Raw genomic sequence first — 19,146 nt, forward strand, 5'->3', positions numbered from 1 at the left:
TGCAATTAATCTACAATTTTAAATAATGAAAAAACACTACATTTAAGGTTCCCAAACACCAGCAGAAAATGCTGTACTGGATATTAGCAGAAAAACACTTAGAATGAATCTGAATAAATCCTAGCCAATGAGCTCACATGGGGTCACATGGGTGGAACGTGCCATGATCCCAGAACTGACTCAAATGGGCCCAATCACTAAAATTTATTTGTGGTGCCATTATGGAACCCATAGACCAAACTCTTTGGGTTCACATAGAGCCTCCACACGGGCATGTATCTGGGCTGCTTTTATATCCATCATGTTTGATTTAAAACAAAAAAAGGGTCCAGAACAAACAGCAGGTTTCAAAGCACACTCTCAGACCAATTACATGAAGCTGAGTGCGGGTGTTGTGCCAAAATCAGACTCTCCTTCATGCACAGGTGAGTCACGCAGCATTGTCGTGTACAACAGATTACGGTGCTGGTGATTCCTTTATCTACTGTAACTGTAGATTAACCCTAATTTATAAACACAAAGCAATCAGAGAGGATTCTCACTCTGCTGCAGAAGGCACCTTTACTCAAAGGGAGTCCGATTCTGGCATGACGTACAACCTTTTACAAAACTAATCAATGATCAGTGTCGATGTCAAGTATAGAGAGGCGCAGCCCACACAGGTGATGACATAGGACATAATATAGCAATGTTCTTTAGTAGAATTAAAAGAAACCGGACCAAAATAACAGCAATGTAACAAACACCTCAACCTTGGTCCAGACATTTAGACTTAGATTTTAAAGGAAGTGCTTTTATTAGAAATGTTAAGCTCATTTGAAAGTTTACAAGTTTTTAATGTAAAAATATCAAATCAATTTTGGCCAATTGTCAAAATTTCAACATCACAATCAGAAATGCTGGCAAGACGGTATATCATATTCCTTATTATTCTTCTTCATTACATTAATTGTTGGAGGTCTAGTTGAAATATGATAAGACCCTAAATCATCAAATTATTCATAATTCCACTGGATTCTGTTACACAGCTTGGAAGTTTGAGACAAACAGTATAAAACCAAAACGAGATCATGTACGATTAGTCTGTATTGTTTTAAACAATGCAGTAAATAAACAATTCTACACAGACAATTCAACAAAAGCGCTCTGCGTACCGATATGACTTGCTGGTCTACTTCACCTAAACTGACGCTTCAGAACTATGCAAAAAAAATAACTACTACACTTGAACAGCGGTAGCTTGACCTTGCTGATAGATTGTTCAAGTCTTCAGGCTGCATGTTGGTCCATTTCCTAACACTGCACTTCCATTGGCTAATAAAACTCAGACGGTTAGCAAAAACCAAGGCATAACTGACTCAATGTAAGAAAAGAATAGAAGTGTGTGGTGGAGAGGAAGAAGGGGTATTCAGGACAGTGAATGATTCTGAACTTAGTGTGCATAAGAGACATCGCCATAAGTACAGTAGGAATAGTGCACATAAAACAGAATGGAAAACCAGGGATGAAAACAGCTGCGCTGGTTTAAGAGAAAGGCTTCCGAAACAGCATCAAGTTTATCCAAGCCTGGCAAAAAAAAACGTCTGCCGTTAATTCCCGGTACAGTACACGAGGAGCCCCAGTCCCGAGATCGCTTTAATACTGGAGGAGCCCGTAGCTCTATGATCTGTGACTCAGCACCACGATGGCAGGACAACACTAGACAGAACACAGCAAGATGGGTTTCACATTTTGCTTGGAAGGGGCAGCGGGACATGCCCTACGTGCACTACGAATGAAAAGGGGCTTAACATGAGCCTAGTGAGCGCACGACTCGACAGGAAAATGGAGTTGAGTGGCTGGAGCAGCTGCCTCTCTCTAAGGATCCACCCTTGTTCTCTGTTTTAAGAGCGTAGTGAGGTTAAAGGGATTTTACTTCAATTTAGGATCTTCTTCATGTCAGTGTAGAGAAATATATATCGACGATATGTTAGTTTTTCATTGGTATATATGGATATCTATGCGTGCTTACATTGAGACGCAATAGTTTTGACCATATACATGTTAAAGTTCAAGGAAGGGATCCAAAAAAGAGAGGCTGACCTAATTAACACATCAGAGTTCATGTTCTCTATTTCCAATGAGTCGAGTTATACACCCATACTGTTGTTACACATGGTAGCACACACACACACACACACACACACACACACACACACACACACACACACACACACACACACACACACACACACACACACACACACACACACACACACATACACACACACAAACACACACACAAACACACACAAACACACACATACACAGGGTTGAATGTAAACGTTGGTGTCTGCATGTCCATGTCCACTGTAAGCCACTGAAGATCCCTCCGAAGAGGGACAAGTTGTCACAAATGAGATGAGAGGACACTTTGCGCCATGCTTGGAGGACGGTAACCGCCATGAAGACGAAGCCACTTCAAGGTAAAGCTCAGGGGAGGGGATCAGAGTAGCTTAGGTCCCCAGCTTCTGGCTAGAAGTCCAAGTCCAGCACAATATGGTCCTCGAAAATGGCGATGAGCAGCATGATGCCAAAACCGGTCAGCATGCCCAGGTTCTGCAGCACAAAGTGACCCAGGTGGCAGCGCTTGTGTTCTTCACTGTCCCCATGGAGCATCTCTGGCAGCTGGTGAGAGAAAGATACGACCATTCATTTAAAAATATATTATATACATTTAAAAAATAGACACCTCTGTGCACATCTGTATACATTATGAAGTATTGTATTTTGACTGAGATTGAACACTGGACAACGTTCTCATGGAAAGGCGAGATGAATTATGGGGGTTGGAGTGAGGGCTGATAGTGGGTGCAGATGGCTGGGACGTTCCAATTCTGAAGTTTAGTAGGTATTTAACATTATTCCATCTACGTCATTTAAGACATTACCACACACTGTGGACAGTGCAGTGAGGGTAATGATTGTGACTGTCATTGTCTTGCTAGAACGGTCCTTGTAACACACAAGTGACTTTTCAGCTTAAATATGACATGATTCTGTTCCTGTCTCATAGTGTGTGGCAGGTCAGTGCACACTATTTCAAAGAGTTCATGGTCTTCATTTTAAGGATTTAAATGTTAATTTGATAGATTTTTAATTAGATGTTATTACAGATAAGCTACATTTTTAGTCATGCCGCACATTTCCAGTCCGGATTCTCCTCGGCTGCAGCATTCATTTCCTATTCCTGTAGCCATCTCTGCAGCAATCAGTGCTTAAACTCCCTAATGGCACTCTGTAGAGTGCTGCATGAACATAGTCATTTCAGATATTACTTTATTTTTCTATTATTTATTACTTTAAAGGCTTCTGTAGCCACCATTACTAATACATGTAAAGCTAAAATGATGCTTAAGCTGGTTGAGCAAAACAGGGTATGATGTTATGTTATAGTTTAATGGTTCTGGTAAAAAATCTCAAGCTCAAGACCTGGTCAATCAGGCTAACCAGGTCTTGAGCTTGAGATTTTTTACCAGAACCATTAGAATTGCCAATTTCGACTGCACCTTGGTCCAGACCTTGAGGTCTTACTTCATTTCTGAACTAAGTCTATAAAAGCTCACAGTTACTTAGCACAAGTTAAGGATGTGGGGGAAAACTTTCATAAAAAAAAAAAAAGACGCTGGCTATTGACTAGTACGAAATTTTTTTGAATGACTGAACTCATTATAATTAGTCATTAATATTAATGCTCACCATGTCCACCAGGGCTACGTAGAGGAACATGCCAGCGGTGACGGCAAAGATCCAGCTGGTAACATTGTGCGTGTACTGGCCCACGGCTGTGCCAATCACCATTCCGAAGTAGGCCATGAGGGCTGAGAGCAGGTTATACACAATGGCCTGCTTCACGGACATGCCGGCCTTCAGCAGCACTGCGAAGTCACCTAGAGGCAGAGAGAGGCAGAGCGTCAGGCCTGGACACACACTGGACCCGTACAACACAACACCAATCAATCACTCACTCACAATCACAGCGCACACTCCATTACACCACGCTAATCTCTGAAGCACACATTTCTTGGTTGACGAGCTAAAACTGACAATCACTTCTTGAGTGGATTGGCACTCAGTCGAGATCCCCAGGCAAGAGACGGGCCGGCCCTAGCGGAAACGCTCTTGATCGAGTGCCAAGAGAAACGAGCAGACGGCCTAGATTCCCTCCGTGTTGAGTCTCCTGTCCTCCTTTCCCGCTAATTACTGCCTTGAATACATTAGTGCACAGCTTGCACATCTATCAATCTCAGGAAAAATTAGGGAGACCCAGTGCTCTTGACAGAGCAGTGCCTTAGCTAGCAGTTTACAAAAAAAGAAAGAAAAAAGAAACAGCTCTCAAACTTTCCCTCGCTCAAGTTCTCACTTCCACTGTGTCACCAGGAGCAATTAAAACAGCCGTCAGAGGCAATTGGCTTCGCCTCAGGGTGGTAAAGACCACTCATCATCGCTGCAACACGGGCTGAGTGAACCGGCCTGTCAGAAACTCGTCTTGTTTATGAGGAAACACCAGCAGACCAGTCACTCACAGAGCGTGAGGGGAAAGCACACAACAGACTGAGCCACACAACAAAAAAAAAAACCATGCACCTAATTAGAAAAGCTGACCATTTTGCAACCACAAAATATACTGAATGTTTTTGCCTCCTCAACTATGATGTGGAGGTTTGTGCGACCTTCTAACCCAGTGTCGAGTGGCCATTCATTTTCTACAATTTGTAGCCGTAATTTGGCGACAAGATATAGTCAACTTTATACCTGGCGCTTAGTAACCGGCACTGCAAAGAGGCACTCTTTGGCACTCAAAGATGACTGCGTTTCTGCATGGTGCTGCAGTTTAAACTGCAAAGTGTTGCGTAGTTACATTTCTGAAGAGGTTCTGAATATGATAGACAGGTCTGTAACCACAGACAAACTTGGTCTGTAGAGGCAAGCAGGCAACAAATCACTCACATCGCTCCATCAGTAACTCACACACAAACTGGTCACTGTGGATAATATAGCACGCAGCATAACGTTTACCATGGTGTCTCCAGAACCAGACATGTACTTACTTAATGTGGTGCCAACAGTGAACCTGCCTATTATGGTGATCCCTGGTTAATGCCAATTGAGCTGCATCAGGCTCCTATGCCACCCTCAAAGGTCATTTTGTAGGGCTCTGGCAGTGCTCCTTGTTTCTACTCACACAAAGGAGCTGAACTACCTGTGCACCATGAGAAGACTACAGGTACTCATTCTATCAGTAGTGACAAGGACACAAGCAAAATGCAAAGCTAGAGAAGAATCAGTAAGGAGGGATAAGCGGAGTGTCTGTGGCACCATCTGCTAAACTAGAGATGTCCCAGATCCAATCACGTGATCAGAAATCAGGGTCGGTCAAGCAGTTTTTAAAGGATCAAAAAATGTGAAGTTACATTGTTACTCCATAGGTTCACTCATGGTTGCACACACAAATTGAGAATCCCCATGCTGCATTCATACTGGCAGAGACAAATCCCTCATGTCGTAAGTTATGAAAGTACTCATGGCCACTCATGCCGTTGCGCACAGAAGCTAATCCAGCAAGCTATCTGCTACTTTCATCCACTCAATTTTCCTCCAAATATGGACACAGTTTTTTTTTCCTCTACTGTCCCAAACATTTCTGATCTGTGGTTGTAACAGATAAACTGAAACAAAGTAGAATCAAGAACAACTCGTTTAATCCCTTTTTCTCTCCGTTATGTCAGGTCCAAAAAGGAACACAGAAATAAAAGTGGATGTTTCAGACAGGAAACCCTATAAAGAAGATTTCTGTATTGTTATGTCTCAGATTTGATTGATTAGTGCACAGAGCTTTCGGTCAATATTTGCTTTTCTTCTCATTCTATCGTAAAAGGAGGGAGGAGCAGAAGAAGAGACGGATGGTAGGCTGTGCTCTGCTGTTCCAGAGCCGGAGTCTGGGATGATGCGATGGATCAATATGGGATGTAAGAGGCATCATTGGAAATGAAAAGCTATTACTCACACAAGTAGGATAAATATTGCGCCACTGCGTTACTGCAGGGATGCGCCACCGCCTCTAAGACTGGCCAATGTTTCTCACAGACTCAAACCAGCCTTAAGGCCAGCTTAACCTTTCCTATAGCGAATGCATCAATTTTGATTGACACGTACAAGCAACACACCACTTCTGTTTATACAACTATGGAAATGGGTTTCACGCCTGATACGAACACTGACATTTCCACTCCATCACACGCTACATGGTGAAATCTGTAGAAATCACATACCCAGTTCATGAGGCAACTCGTGGCAGAAAACAGCAACAGATGTGCTGATTCCTCCTGTTATATTGGCACTAAAAGCAGCACCTGCAAGAGAAAAACACCAGTTCAGTAAAACTATGGACTAAAAACTATACAAATTACTTATTAAGAACACAAAATGAGGAGATCAACAACAAACATTATTATTATTATTATTATTATTATTATTATTTTTAAATCATGCCCCCTGGGAAAAAAAAAACAAAATAATTTTACTTATTGTAAAGATCTCAGTATTGTGAACAAGATTTTGTTGGCTCTGATTTTCTTTTATGTTATATTTAGTTATGGTTATTATATTCCAACATCAGTGCTTTTAATTATTTTTAATTAAAAGCACTGACTTTAAATAACTTTTAATTATTTAAAGATTTGGACATTGATGTTTAATATAGTGTAATACATTACATTATCAATATATTAGATACAATTAGGGCTGGACAATATGATAATCTACAATAATTATATATTTCTTAATTTCGGGTAAGGCCTGTCAAAAAATAAATAAATAAATTGTGGACAATATATTGTCAAAGAAATGATTGTGACAAATTATATTGTCATTAAATGCCACCGACAATGATAACATAATAAAGCATTCATACCCTTTTAAAGACAACATTTAATTGATTGGGAAATATATACGTCTTTCTTCATCTACTGCAGTTCACACTGTGTATGAAGCCACAGTTATTGAAGCATTAGTCACTGTGTGATTGTCCACAAATATAACAGTGAATAGTGTTTTAGACAAACACAAAAATCATCAAATATTATTGGGGCAATGTCCATTGTTTGTACGATAAGTTGATAATTTAGCGGTCATTAAGATACAATTCTGAAATCTTAATGAACACTAAGATCCACTGTTCCTGGTGTACGTAATCATGCACCAATAGAGCTGAGATGCATGGTAAAAATATTACATCACTACATTCTATATTTAGACATTTTCCTAACAAACAATATTTATTATATTTTGACACAGACAGAATGTATCAGCAGTGGCTCTATGCTGATCCTCAATCCTTGAGCTGCTTACTGTCAATACCATAAGAAAATGTATCACAATATGAAAACAGATACAATACTCTAAAAATGACAATAGTCGTTTATCACAATTATTTCTGGGACAATATCTCTTTGGGGGAGAATTATGAAAATTATTTGTGACGCGCATATGAATGGGACATTCCTTTTTGTGCAGAAATTTTAACATTTCTCAAATCCACAGTCCCACCTGTGTACATGAAATGCACCATAGAAGGCTAATATTACCACCTTATAATCCAGTGCGCCTTATGTATGAATCTTACCAGTTAGGTTGTAAATAGCAGTAAATAAATCGTGAGGAATCGAGGATGTAGAGAATCATGACACCCCTAGTTAGTACCATTTAACTATTCATTGATTTTTTTTTATATTTAACACAGTTGGTCTTACCGATGGCCAGACCATCGCTGAAGTTGTGCATGCCATCACCCATGATGACCATCCAGGCTATACTGGCTATCCCGGCGTCCTTCATCTCCTTGTCTGTGTGGCAGTGCCCGTGATGGGAGTGCCCGTGTGAGTGGCCGTGCCCGTGTTTCTTTGTCTTGGCCTTCCTGCCGTTTTCTGTAGCAGATATAGCCGTCTCTTGCTGGGAGGAGTTCTGTGAGTCTGTGTTGGTCAGCGGCGGCTTGTTTGCCGAGTCCAAAGGCTGCAGTTCGTTCAGCTGAGCGTCGTTGTGGGAGCCTGGTTGTATAAAAGCAGAGGATATAACAGGTATAGATTTTATTATATAAAGATTACAAAGGTTCAGGCGTTATCTTTTACTCGCCTGTACATTTAAGAGCTTTGCAGTGAGGCACAGCTTTGTAAAGCAGGCCAAAAAAACAACTCACCTTCAGTCAGTGGTCTCAAATGCATCCACTCAGCATCTGACCGTCTGTTCAGCTTGTGGTCTGACAACTTCCTTCCAATCTTCCCCTCCTCGCCTCGCTTTTTCCTCCTACAGAAGCTACCCTACAGAGAGCAAGGCAAGGCCAGTGGCTTTAGAAGTTAGAAATGCTGGATCTGTTAGCCTTTCCATCACTCAGGCTGTTTGGAACCAGTTCTAAACCTGTCTCTTCATGTTTCTTCTTAACACTTTCATTTTATACCCTAACCTTTTCCTACACAACAGCTGCTTTCTATATCAGAACTCTTATTGGTCTCTCACCCCTTGGTCTTTGTAATGCTTGACCATGCTGATGCAGTGTTCGATGATGAAAAGGAGGTAGATTCCTGCCAGTGCGGTCAGACCCTTCCACACGCCATCAAACTCCGTCAGCAGATCCATCTCCTCTGCGTTTTCTTCTCCATGACTGTGGTCGTGACCTCCTTGAGACTGGAAGATAAAAGCGAGAGATGGATAGATGCAGACACTTGGCTAGTACATAAAAAAACAAAATGGCTAAACCGTGTCATCCTTCCACCTGAATCCACCTCAGCTGAGCATCATCAGTGAACATGAACACTGCTTTGATCCGCTCTCGATCCGAATACGTTTCATAATCCTACAAAAATCAGCTATAAAATCCAAAACTGCACAGTTTTTGCCTTTATTTCTTTTTAATGTGAGGCCTCTAATTAATAGGGATTTACTAGAAATTATATTTTGGGCTGAAACCGAACAAAATGAAACATTTGGCCGAAGGCAGGTTTTTAGTTTAGGGATGAACCCAATGTTAGGCAACCAAATTTATTTCCATGAATGTCAAAAAAGTGCTTACAGCAGCAAGGCCCGGCCCACACTCCACCCAAACCAAAAACTGCATGTTTAAGTTAAATTAACTTTCAGTTTACTGTTTTTCAACAGAAATATGATAGTAATGGTAGCTGAAATAACTTAGATTTAGCCCTTGTTTGTTTTCCAAAAGACTAGCTGCAATTCCGTGGGGAAATTCCACAAGTTACACTACTGCGGTAAATTAATGGTTAGAATAGCACTGCTAAGGTAAATATATTGCGCTAATTTATTTTATTTACAGCAGTGCTATTCTATCCATTAATTCATTTGTTGGTATGTCCGCTAAGGTGTTAAAAATTTAGTTGTTTAATCAATATTTTTCAATTAAAAGTACTGTAATTGTTTTCTCATTGAAATGAAAAAAAAAAATGGAAATGGAAATTAATTTAGCCAAATTTTTCACTACTGCATTAATTAATTTACCTTAATGTATTATGCATGTTTAAAAAAAATCTATCATTATTTTGTATTTTCACTTATTCACAAATTGAGCATCAAAGTTTTTCTTTTTATGTTGCCATTTTTAGCTGAATAGTTTTGGTAGCAAAATATCTGGTGTATTCTCACTAACAAGCCATACAGAAGGACCAACAATTTTATTAATACCACCTCCTTGTTTCTACACCCATTACCCATTTGTGCAGCTTCACTGATCACATAGGACACTTTGCATTTCTATAAGTACAGACTGTAGTTCTGTATCTGTTTCTCTGTATACTTTATTATTATCATTTCACCCTGTTTAATACTCAGGAGAGAAAACCACCACAGAGAAGCTATTATTATTTGGGTGGTGGGTGATTATTCACAGCACTGCAATAACACTAATTGGCATGGTGATTGTGCATGAGGTGTTAGTGAGTGGACAACAAATGGACAGTGTTATATTTGACTAAAAGAGCATCACAGAAAATTCCAACTGCAATATGTAACACTACACTCAAACCTTTTTGGACTTCAGCATGCAGCTCTACTTTACAGTGAAATACATTTACATTAAATTTATATAAACAATAAATCCAGCCATGTCAGACGGCCTCTTAAACGTTAGCTGGTGCGGTAATATGGTACTCACGTGAGGCAGCAGGTGGAGGAGGGCGTCTCCACTAAGGGTTCCCACAGCCAATGCCACCAGGAATGTGAGGAGGTACTTGAAGCAGGACTGGTTAAGAATGGGCACCAGCACCACACCCAGCAGGGACAGCAAGCTGATAACTGTGATGGACACGAAGCCCCACACCCAGATCCACACTGGAATAAATCAGACAGGGTGTATGAAATTAGACACAGTGTTAGACACAAGTTTCACATCCAAAAAGCTTAAAAGATACACAAGATGAGATACGGTTGGCACATTATTGGGTGACATGGTTTGTGCTCTAATCCACAGACTGAAATGTGCCTGTACATACTCATGCTTCTCAAACAGCAATCTTAAAAAAAAATACTTAAAATATTTTTATACTGTTTCTAAAAATGTAAAAACTTGTGAAATTTTTTGTGCCGTCTGCTCGATCTGGCAGGGTAGAGAGTTAGGGTTGGGCGGTATGCACTTTTTTCCCCATTAGAGTCAGTGGGCTCAGCACAGCCATTAACCAACCTGAGAACTGATGATAAAAAATTGTGTTTGAGATAGTAAAGCTAGCTAGTTAGATAGATAGACAATGTTAACTAACAGGGTAACTGCTTACATTTAACACTACAGCACACAGTCTGTGTTCCAGCTAAATGAGGCTCAAAATCACACAGGAAACTGCCCTAATGTTTGTAACCAGTTTTTTTTTTTTTTTTTTTTTTTAAATACACATAGATAGTAAAAGCTAATACCTACCCAACTGTTCTGTATTTAGATTTGATGGTGGTTATGTACTACATATTAACCCACAACTCAAACATTTCTTATCTTCTCTAGTAAAAGGCAGCCACATTCCCATGACAGCAGGTCAGATGCAGGTCAGGGCTAATGTCTAAAAACACACAAAGCCATAATATTTTACCTATAGATGAACTGTGACCAATACAATACCAATACCTTGAGCGTGATTCTCATTAGTTTGTGTAGCTTTTTCTGAGTTCTTTGTGCTGGATATTTTTGCACAGTTAAGAACGGAGCAGCAACACACATGAATTAGTTTATAGCTGTAACAATTTTCTGGGTAAAGTGGTGGAAAAAAAAGATTTGTGACAGAACAAACAAAAACGAAAATCTAAAACTGGATCAAGTGAGTAGCAAGTATTTAATTGCAGAAAAGACAGAATACATTACAAAGCATGCGTTCAAGTCTCTTCCCCGTATAGCCAACATCTCAGTGTATTTGCACCTTTCTAGTTCCCCTTTAGGTGTATTGCCTTTTATGGTAAAAAGTCGATGTATCCTGGTACATCACCTGGCCCGTATTGACCAGTCCGGTCCGGTGCATTCCTACAGCCTGGGGTGAGGGTGAAGCTTACACTTTAGAGACACGTAGCTTCCAGAACCTTCCAGTGCACTGGTCAGTAACTTGTGCCACGTATGTTTTATGGTTGATGCCTGGGGGATGTGATCGTGTGGTCAACCTGTCCCTCACGCCCATGTGAGCCACGTACGCACATTCTAATCTCTGCAGCTAGTCTCATATCTCCAGTCACAATTACATACATGATCATGGAATCATTTATCCTCCTTATTGATTATGAATCACCTTAAATAAATACATATAGCGGAGCTTAAACTATAGAGATGATGGCTGGGTCAGTTTAAATTCAGACAATCAAACTGTTCTGGGGTCTGTTCGGGATGGCATCCAAATGAAATTCAGAAATTTAGAAGAGAGGGCAGAGCCATGTTAGCCTTGTGATTGGTTAGAGTTCTTCTGACGTATGCCTGACCCCTTTTTAGCCTTGTTCATTCTACATCTAGAGGAAAGTGATGGTGGTGAAAAACAGATTTCTATAATTTAGGAAGATGATATTAATAAGAAATACTTTGGGTTAATTAGTATATTTAAAACAGAGGGACCAAAGTGGTTAGAAATAAAGCTTAATAATAAAGATTCCCACTGGCTTTTAAAGCATGTAACTATATCATGCTTCTATTGTATCATATCAGTGGCAAACACAATCTTAAAATGAGTTAAGTTGTTATAGATATCTGATTTATATGCGAGCCAAGCATGTGTGACCATTCATAACACATGTATAAATCATTTAGCTAACACTAGGTGACAATAAATGACATGATGCATCAACTCAAATATCCCTAGGAAAACCTTTAAAAAAATGAGAGCAAAAGTTCATATAGAAGATACTGTTATCCTACAGGATATCCCGGTCATCCTTCAGGAAACAAAAGGCATCACTTCATTGGGATCAGTCCATTACAGATGCCTCATAGATGCTCACTAAATATTCAGGTGACATTTAACAAACATTAAACTGATTTTTATTAAATGCAACTGAACTCTCAGATGAATGTAAATGATTCTTAATGCTTATTTACCTTAACCCTAACCTTTAATCAACTAAAACTTAACTAAAGGTTAAGTTTCAAATGCATATGGTTACATTCAAAAGAGGATCATTTACATTCAACTTTGAATTCAGCTGCATTTAATGGACATTTAAGATATTTATTACAGCTTGGGAAGAAATATTTAAATAATATTTGGTACATTTATACAGAGAACCAGAAAAGCCAAATTAACCCAATTAGAAACAAAACTCGTTATTTAGCTTTTCAGAGGCTTTACAAAGGTTTAACCACATCGTAATGCTACTATTGCATCATTATATCAGTTGCATAATCTTAAAATAAATTATCGTGACAGGCCTATTTGTAACTTTAATTGATTTATATGCTAGCCAAACATGTATGACCTTTCAGACCACATTCAATAAAACAGCATTTTTCACCAGTACTGACGTTCACAGGCTGAGGCACATGATCTGTTTCCTCAGGGAAGGGCAGCCAAACACACCATCCATTTATTCTGAGATCTCTCAAACAAAACAACACTGAAAATGTCAGTGAGGAGAGACAAACCAGCAACAGGCTGTGGGGAACCCGAGGCTATCCCATCTGGGCAGCCAAACTGCCAGCCTGTATAGGACTGCAGAGCCACAGACCGGTCAGAGTGCCCACACTGGAACAGAAGGGGCTATTTTGTTGGGAACATAAAATTCTAATCCAAAATGTCTTGATACAGTATACTGAAGCATTAAGGGTTCCTTCACCAGAATTAAGGTTCCAAGCCCAACTCCTGAAGAACAATAACCACACACCATATCCCCCCCCCCCCCCCCCTCCAAACTTGACTTGGTACAGTGTCTTCACTTCAAAGAACATGTCCTAACTGCTTGACACCAGTGTACGCACTGCTTTGCATTTTGACTTCTGACATTCTGCCATTTCACAAGTGATGCTGTACATGCAGGAATGTTACGTACCTGCACACCTTAACAAACTAAATGTCCTATATAGGAGTTCTGGCTCCCACCATCAGCCCTCGCTTTAACTCCCATAATTTACTTCACCTTGCCGTGAGCATGCTGGCAACTTCTCTGGCAACACGTCTGGGTATTTCTGGGGCTTCACAAAATATTTTCTAAATCACTAATCATTTATACCAAATAAGAAAAGTGCAGCGGTTCTGATACATCAGCTCACAGATGCCCTGTGCTGCAGACATCACCCTAGGAGTGATGTAGGGAGAGAGCGCCATCTACCCACCCAGAGAGAGCAGGACAAATTGTGCTCCCTCTGAGCACCGACAGCTTGATGGTAAAGCTGCATGAGCTGGGGTTCGGAACCTGCGACCTCCCGCTCATAGTGGCAGCGCTTTAGAGTGCTGGACCACTCGGCGTCCACTCAAGTAAATCCTAACCAGTGTGTAGTGAGGCACTGTTTGTATCTGCAACAATGATGAAAAAATCGAAAATATTATATTGTGTCCATATATTAAAGGATAAGCTGATAATGTAATCACTGTAACAGGACTCAACTAGAACAGAAATTAATTATCTATTTTAATGTCAGTAAAGGGTACTTGAAGTTCTTGTCATTTAATATCCTGGGAGTTCCTGTCTGGTTTGCTTACTATGTTCAAAGTCAATGGATTTTACAACTTTATTACTGCTGATTACAAACTCTGATAACACATCTGACATCCTGAACTCAGCTCAACTCATGCACTGTCTACAGCTTTAAACACGGTCAGCTTTCCAGCACAAATCTCACAGAAAACACTGTAAACAAAAGGTTCAGATGAGGTTCCTATACTGTGTTTGGTGAATTGTTAACCTACAGCCTGAATGTTTTACGAAATCATGTGTTCCTTAATGGGCATTTGATCTTCACAGTGTCAACAAAGCCATTAAAGGGGATCATATAATGCAAGATTACCAGTTAAAAACAAGTACTGCTAGAGCTGTAGAAGTCTAGATAAAGCAGGTATGGGAGAAAGTTTTAATTTGGTTGTTTATTAAAAGTAAAGTACAAATTTAAAAGTGAAGGTTTGCTAAGATTGGCTAGAATTTTCTGTGTGACCAGAAAATGTACTCTGTCAGACACTGCTGGTCACCATCTTCACCACCCACTCCACTGTCAACTCCTCAGCCCTTACTCCAGCTCCCATAATTCACCTGCACCCAGTCTCAGACCTCACTCCATCTCCCAAAATCCACCTCTCCTAACAATAAAAGAGCACACTGCCCAGCCACAGTTAAAACCTCACTCACAATTTAACACCTTACAAAGGCTCTGGGCTTGGTCAACCTTAACAAAAACTTTATGATCAGGATCCGTATTGCTATCCTATGACTTTTGGCACGTCAGATGATGAATATGATTCAACATTTATTCCAGATTCAGTTTATCTGCCAGAACATGTTTGATATCTGAAGTTTCTTTTGCTTGAAAAAGAAGGTAAACTTTCACTAGGTAGCATTTAGAAATGAATAACCAGTTGTATGGTTTACCATAATCTGAAAATGTAGGGATGGTAAAATAACCATGCTTTTTCACTAGTATTACTGAAAAAAAAAAAAAAAGTAAATTGCAAAGAAAAGCAAAAGTGACTTTACCTCCACCGTCCTAACACAAACTAAAATCAGCCAAGCTGGATTACTCTGCTACATAAACACAGTCAACAACTTTCATCAAGTAATCCAGCTCAGAAAAACAGCACTGCAGCCAACACACTCCAATCTAGCCAAAACCATCTGTTAGCACTGCAGCTAAGGCCATCCAATGCTGCAGAGGCTGGCTGCTGTGCCTGTTAGCATCACATCATTAACCTGGCTAAACCTGGCTGTTACCATTGTGGCTAACCAGCTGATTTAGACTTCATAAATGCAGATTTCAATTAAATTACAGACATTACAGATATATCACAGCAAACAGGGCTTACTCTATCTAAGATATGGATCTGCTAACTCATCTCCAGAAATTAAATCCCACCGCAGTCAAAGAAAGGCCAGTGTGTTCCACATTCAACATTCCTGATTTAACACAATTACCTCATGGGGCAGGAGTCATGTATTAGGAACGTTAGGGTCAAAATGAACATATGAAAAAGGATTTATTAAAACATCCATATATCTACTCATTTTGGACCATGACTGGTTTGAGATTCTTGCAGTACATATATATATATTATAAAACACTAACCGTTTAAAGGGCTCATTTGTATACTGTACCTTTTGCAGTATTGCTTGTAATGATCGTTAACAAACGACATACAAATGTTGCCTTTCTTTATTCACCTGATAAGCTGTGCAGTCTGAGTTTAAAGTCTGCAGTGCAGTGTTTCCCCAGCACTGCACTGAAGCAACACAGCATGACAGCTCTTTATTATTATACCTCTTTTAACACAGGTTACAATAGATCTACAGGCTACACAAAACATGTTCATTCTTTGCACAAAATCACTCGTACATAGAGATCTCAGCAGCTCTATTCTTGCCAGTTTCAGTCTCTTTCAGAATAAGCTGTTTAAGGACTGTCACTTTTATGCAAATAAGCTGTTGCTGGACAGTAGGTACAGCTCCCTCCATCAAACGAAGCACTGTGCTCATTAAACCAGCAGAAGGAACAGGTGGATCTTTAACTGATCTAGTGGGTGGGGCTCTAGTGTAGGTTGACAGGTGAGGGGTGGTGTCAGGGTGGTGCTGTGAACATTTCCTCATTCTGGTGTCAGAATAAGAAATGAATATGTTAGACCTATGCCCATTTATAAGTTGTCTGACCAGAGGAGGATGGGTCCCTCCCTTAAACATTAGCCTTAATAGTACATGTGATAGTATTAGGCCTCTGTTCTAGTATCACATTTCTACTTTTTTCATTGCAAAGCTCTATTAAAATGAATTTGATTTGATTTAAAATTTACGTTTCAGTAAAGTGGAGTAGGGCTGCAGCTATCGATTATTTTAGTAATCGAGTACTCTACTGAAAATTCGATTTGATTAATCGAGTAACCTAACATTTCTTGTAAGTATTAAATATAGGGAATAAATCAATAATAAAGGCATAAACATGGACTGGATAAGCTCACTGCATTCTTTTTTCCACAAAGTCAGTGGACAGGGAATGTTTTCAGAACTTCAAGACCTGTGGAATACCTGACAACTAGTATTACTAGTAAGTATATAACTAGTAAGTATTAAAAATGTTTTTGTTTTTTTTACGTTTTACACTACTCAGATCTAATTAATTGACATTAAAAAGACTAAATGACAATAATACAGTAAGTTCATGGCTGTGTATTTCGGCCAGAGTAACTTAAGCTCAGCCTTACTTTAACATGTATTTATTTATCTCCACAGCGCTGTGTTTTGTCATAAAGTATTTATTAAATCGAGAACTTTTCTCAGTTTTAATAAACTAACCACGCATATTAGACAGTATTTCTAATATTACACAGTGCTGTCATTATGTTATTTAGCTACACTGATGGAAATCTTATTGATTTGTTACTCGATTTACTCGAGTAATCTATTCACCCCTAAAGTGGAGTCAGCCAGTCATGTATACAGATCATCCCTGACCAGCCCAATGAGAAAATGCTAAACTGCTCTGATTGTGTTGGCATGCTTTTGTACCTGAGTGCGGTTGTGTTTCCTCCATGGCAACCTGATGGTAATGGCGGATGCAGACCCGGCTGTCTATCTGATAGAGCAGGGCGGGGCAGAGGTAGGTGAACTGAGCTGGAGAGATGAGGGAGTCGGGGCTCAGGCCGTAGTGTTGCAGGAGCTGGGTTAGGTTCAGACACTGTGTGTGAAAGAAGGGGTGAGTGAGAGTGAGTGAGAAAGTGAGAGGAGGAAAAAACAGGAGAGTAAGGTCACAAGTCAGTTAGTGACAGGACGCAAGACAAATAAATAAATAAATAAATACTGTCAATAGGGATGCTACAACATATCATTATTTAGGTATATTGTATTATTTTAATCATATCATATCTTTATATGGCGCCAAATATTGCCAAATTATTTATTAACACATAGGCGCTGTTACTAGTAAGGTACTGCTCACTCCACGTGGTGGCGCTAATAAAACTAATAGGGTTTGTTTGTTTGTTTGGGTTTTGTGCCATATCAGACACATGTTGGCTATTTTATGGCATTGACAATGTTAATGACTTGAGCATCACAGACTTAAATCAGTTTCATCATATGAAGTACTTTCCAGAAAATTAAGTATTTTAGATGATGGAATCTTTTTAAACAGTTCTTTCACATTTGTAACCCTATACACGTTATTTCTGGTGGTTAAAAGCGCAGGACAGTCTACTAAGATGTGTTGAATAGTTTAAGAAGTATCACAAAATTGGCAGGCTGGAGCCTGTTCCCCAACCAGGAGGTGGCCGTTATGATTGTCTGATCTTGTTTATTAATGAAGTCCATTTTGCATCTAATACTAATGATTGGGGATATTTTATACAGTTTTTTTTTTGGATTGCTGGACCATTCATCTTGCCATTTTATTCTACAGTGAACTTCGACTAGATGGTAAGCATCCGTAATCGGGACATAGTTCCAAATGAGTTTCTGGTTTCTTGCTTCCCTTGCTAACATGTCCGCTTTCTCACTGCCCCCAATGCCACTATGTTCAAAAATGAATAGGGTAAACCTGTGGTGAAGAATATTGGTTCTGAATTCTGTGAATCTGACACCAATAAATTAATAATTTCTGGTATTTGCTTATTATATTATGAGATGCTATCTGCAGAGTATATTTAGCTGAGTAAACACAGTGTTGCTACTGTTACAGTAGGAGGGCACATTACTTTTTATTTGCTGAAATATGGATCAAATCTAACAACTACCTCACTCCCCACCTTTCCTTACACTGATTTTCATTTTACATTGCATGTAAACAAAACAACCTTTTATTTCACCTTCCTCCATGCATCCTTAAAAAAATTAACCATAAAAACATGAACTAGATTTACATTACCAGCTTCTCAATTTTCACAAACTGATTTTAGCTTGTGGGTGTGGCTTGTGTTGTGACAAAGCCTTCCCTTACAGTTCTGATTGGCCACCCTCCAGCAAAACCTGCTTTTTATTTGAATAAAGTTAGAAGAATGTTTGCTCATGTGCACAAAGACCTATCCATGGGGGCGTTAGCGCTGATAGTACACGGTCCTGCTATGTAGTTTGTAGACTGTAATAGAGCTGAGCACTATTACAGCAATAACTCCCGTGCTTACTGCAATAAACTGCACTATATCAGGGTAATAATTCTTATTTTTTCCTCTGATAACAAATCAGTACGAGTAAACCGATTGTTTCACTTTGACAGGAATTACAGATATCAGTCTCACTCAGAAGTCTGACCTTGTTTTCAGGAATTTACGGCACAAAAACAAAAGAGCCGTTCAGGTTATTCTGATTACTGTGTGAACCGTTACAATTAAATCCAGGCTTTTTCACTCATTTTGAGATGTAGTCTCCTCTTACACTGGCTTATAGCAAGGATTTGGGGGAAGGCATTTGGCAGTGTTTAAAAGCCTTTGAACCTTTTACCAGAAATAACAGACAGGTTGTGGT

At 39.6% G+C, this 19,146-nt stretch overlaps 1 protein-coding gene across 3 annotated transcripts in view; it reads right to left on the minus strand.

The window, feature by feature from the left end:
• Window positions 1-273: 273 nt before the first annotated feature.
• slc39a10 (solute carrier family 39 member 10) overlaps window positions 274-19,146 on the minus strand; it is a 49,154-nt gene continuing 30,281 nt past the window's right edge. For all 3 annotated transcript variants that reach the window (XM_007235854.3, XM_022680415.2, XM_022680414.2), the window contains exons 3-10: window positions 17,197-17,365; window positions 10,196-10,371; window positions 8,551-8,718; window positions 8,234-8,354; window positions 7,791-8,084; window positions 6,312-6,392; window positions 3,739-3,929; window positions 274-2,667 (exon numbers count right to left, since the gene is read on the minus strand). In XM_007235854.3, coding sequence (XP_007235916.3) covers window positions 2,515-2,667; window positions 3,739-3,929; window positions 6,312-6,392; window positions 7,791-8,084; window positions 8,234-8,354; window positions 8,551-8,718; window positions 10,196-10,371; window positions 17,197-17,365 — 1,353 coding nt within the window. In that variant the 3' untranslated portion in view covers window positions 274-2,514. The remainder of the gene's footprint in view (window positions 2,668-3,738; window positions 3,930-6,311; window positions 6,393-7,790; window positions 8,085-8,233; window positions 8,355-8,550; window positions 8,719-10,195; window positions 10,372-17,196; window positions 17,366-19,146) is intronic.

This window comes from Astyanax mexicanus, chromosome 11, assembly GCF_023375975.1.
Source record: "Astyanax mexicanus isolate ESR-SI-001 chromosome 11, AstMex3_surface, whole genome shotgun sequence".
In the NCBI taxonomy this organism is placed as follows: Eukaryota; Metazoa; Chordata; class Actinopteri; order Characiformes; family Acestrorhamphidae; genus Astyanax; species Astyanax mexicanus.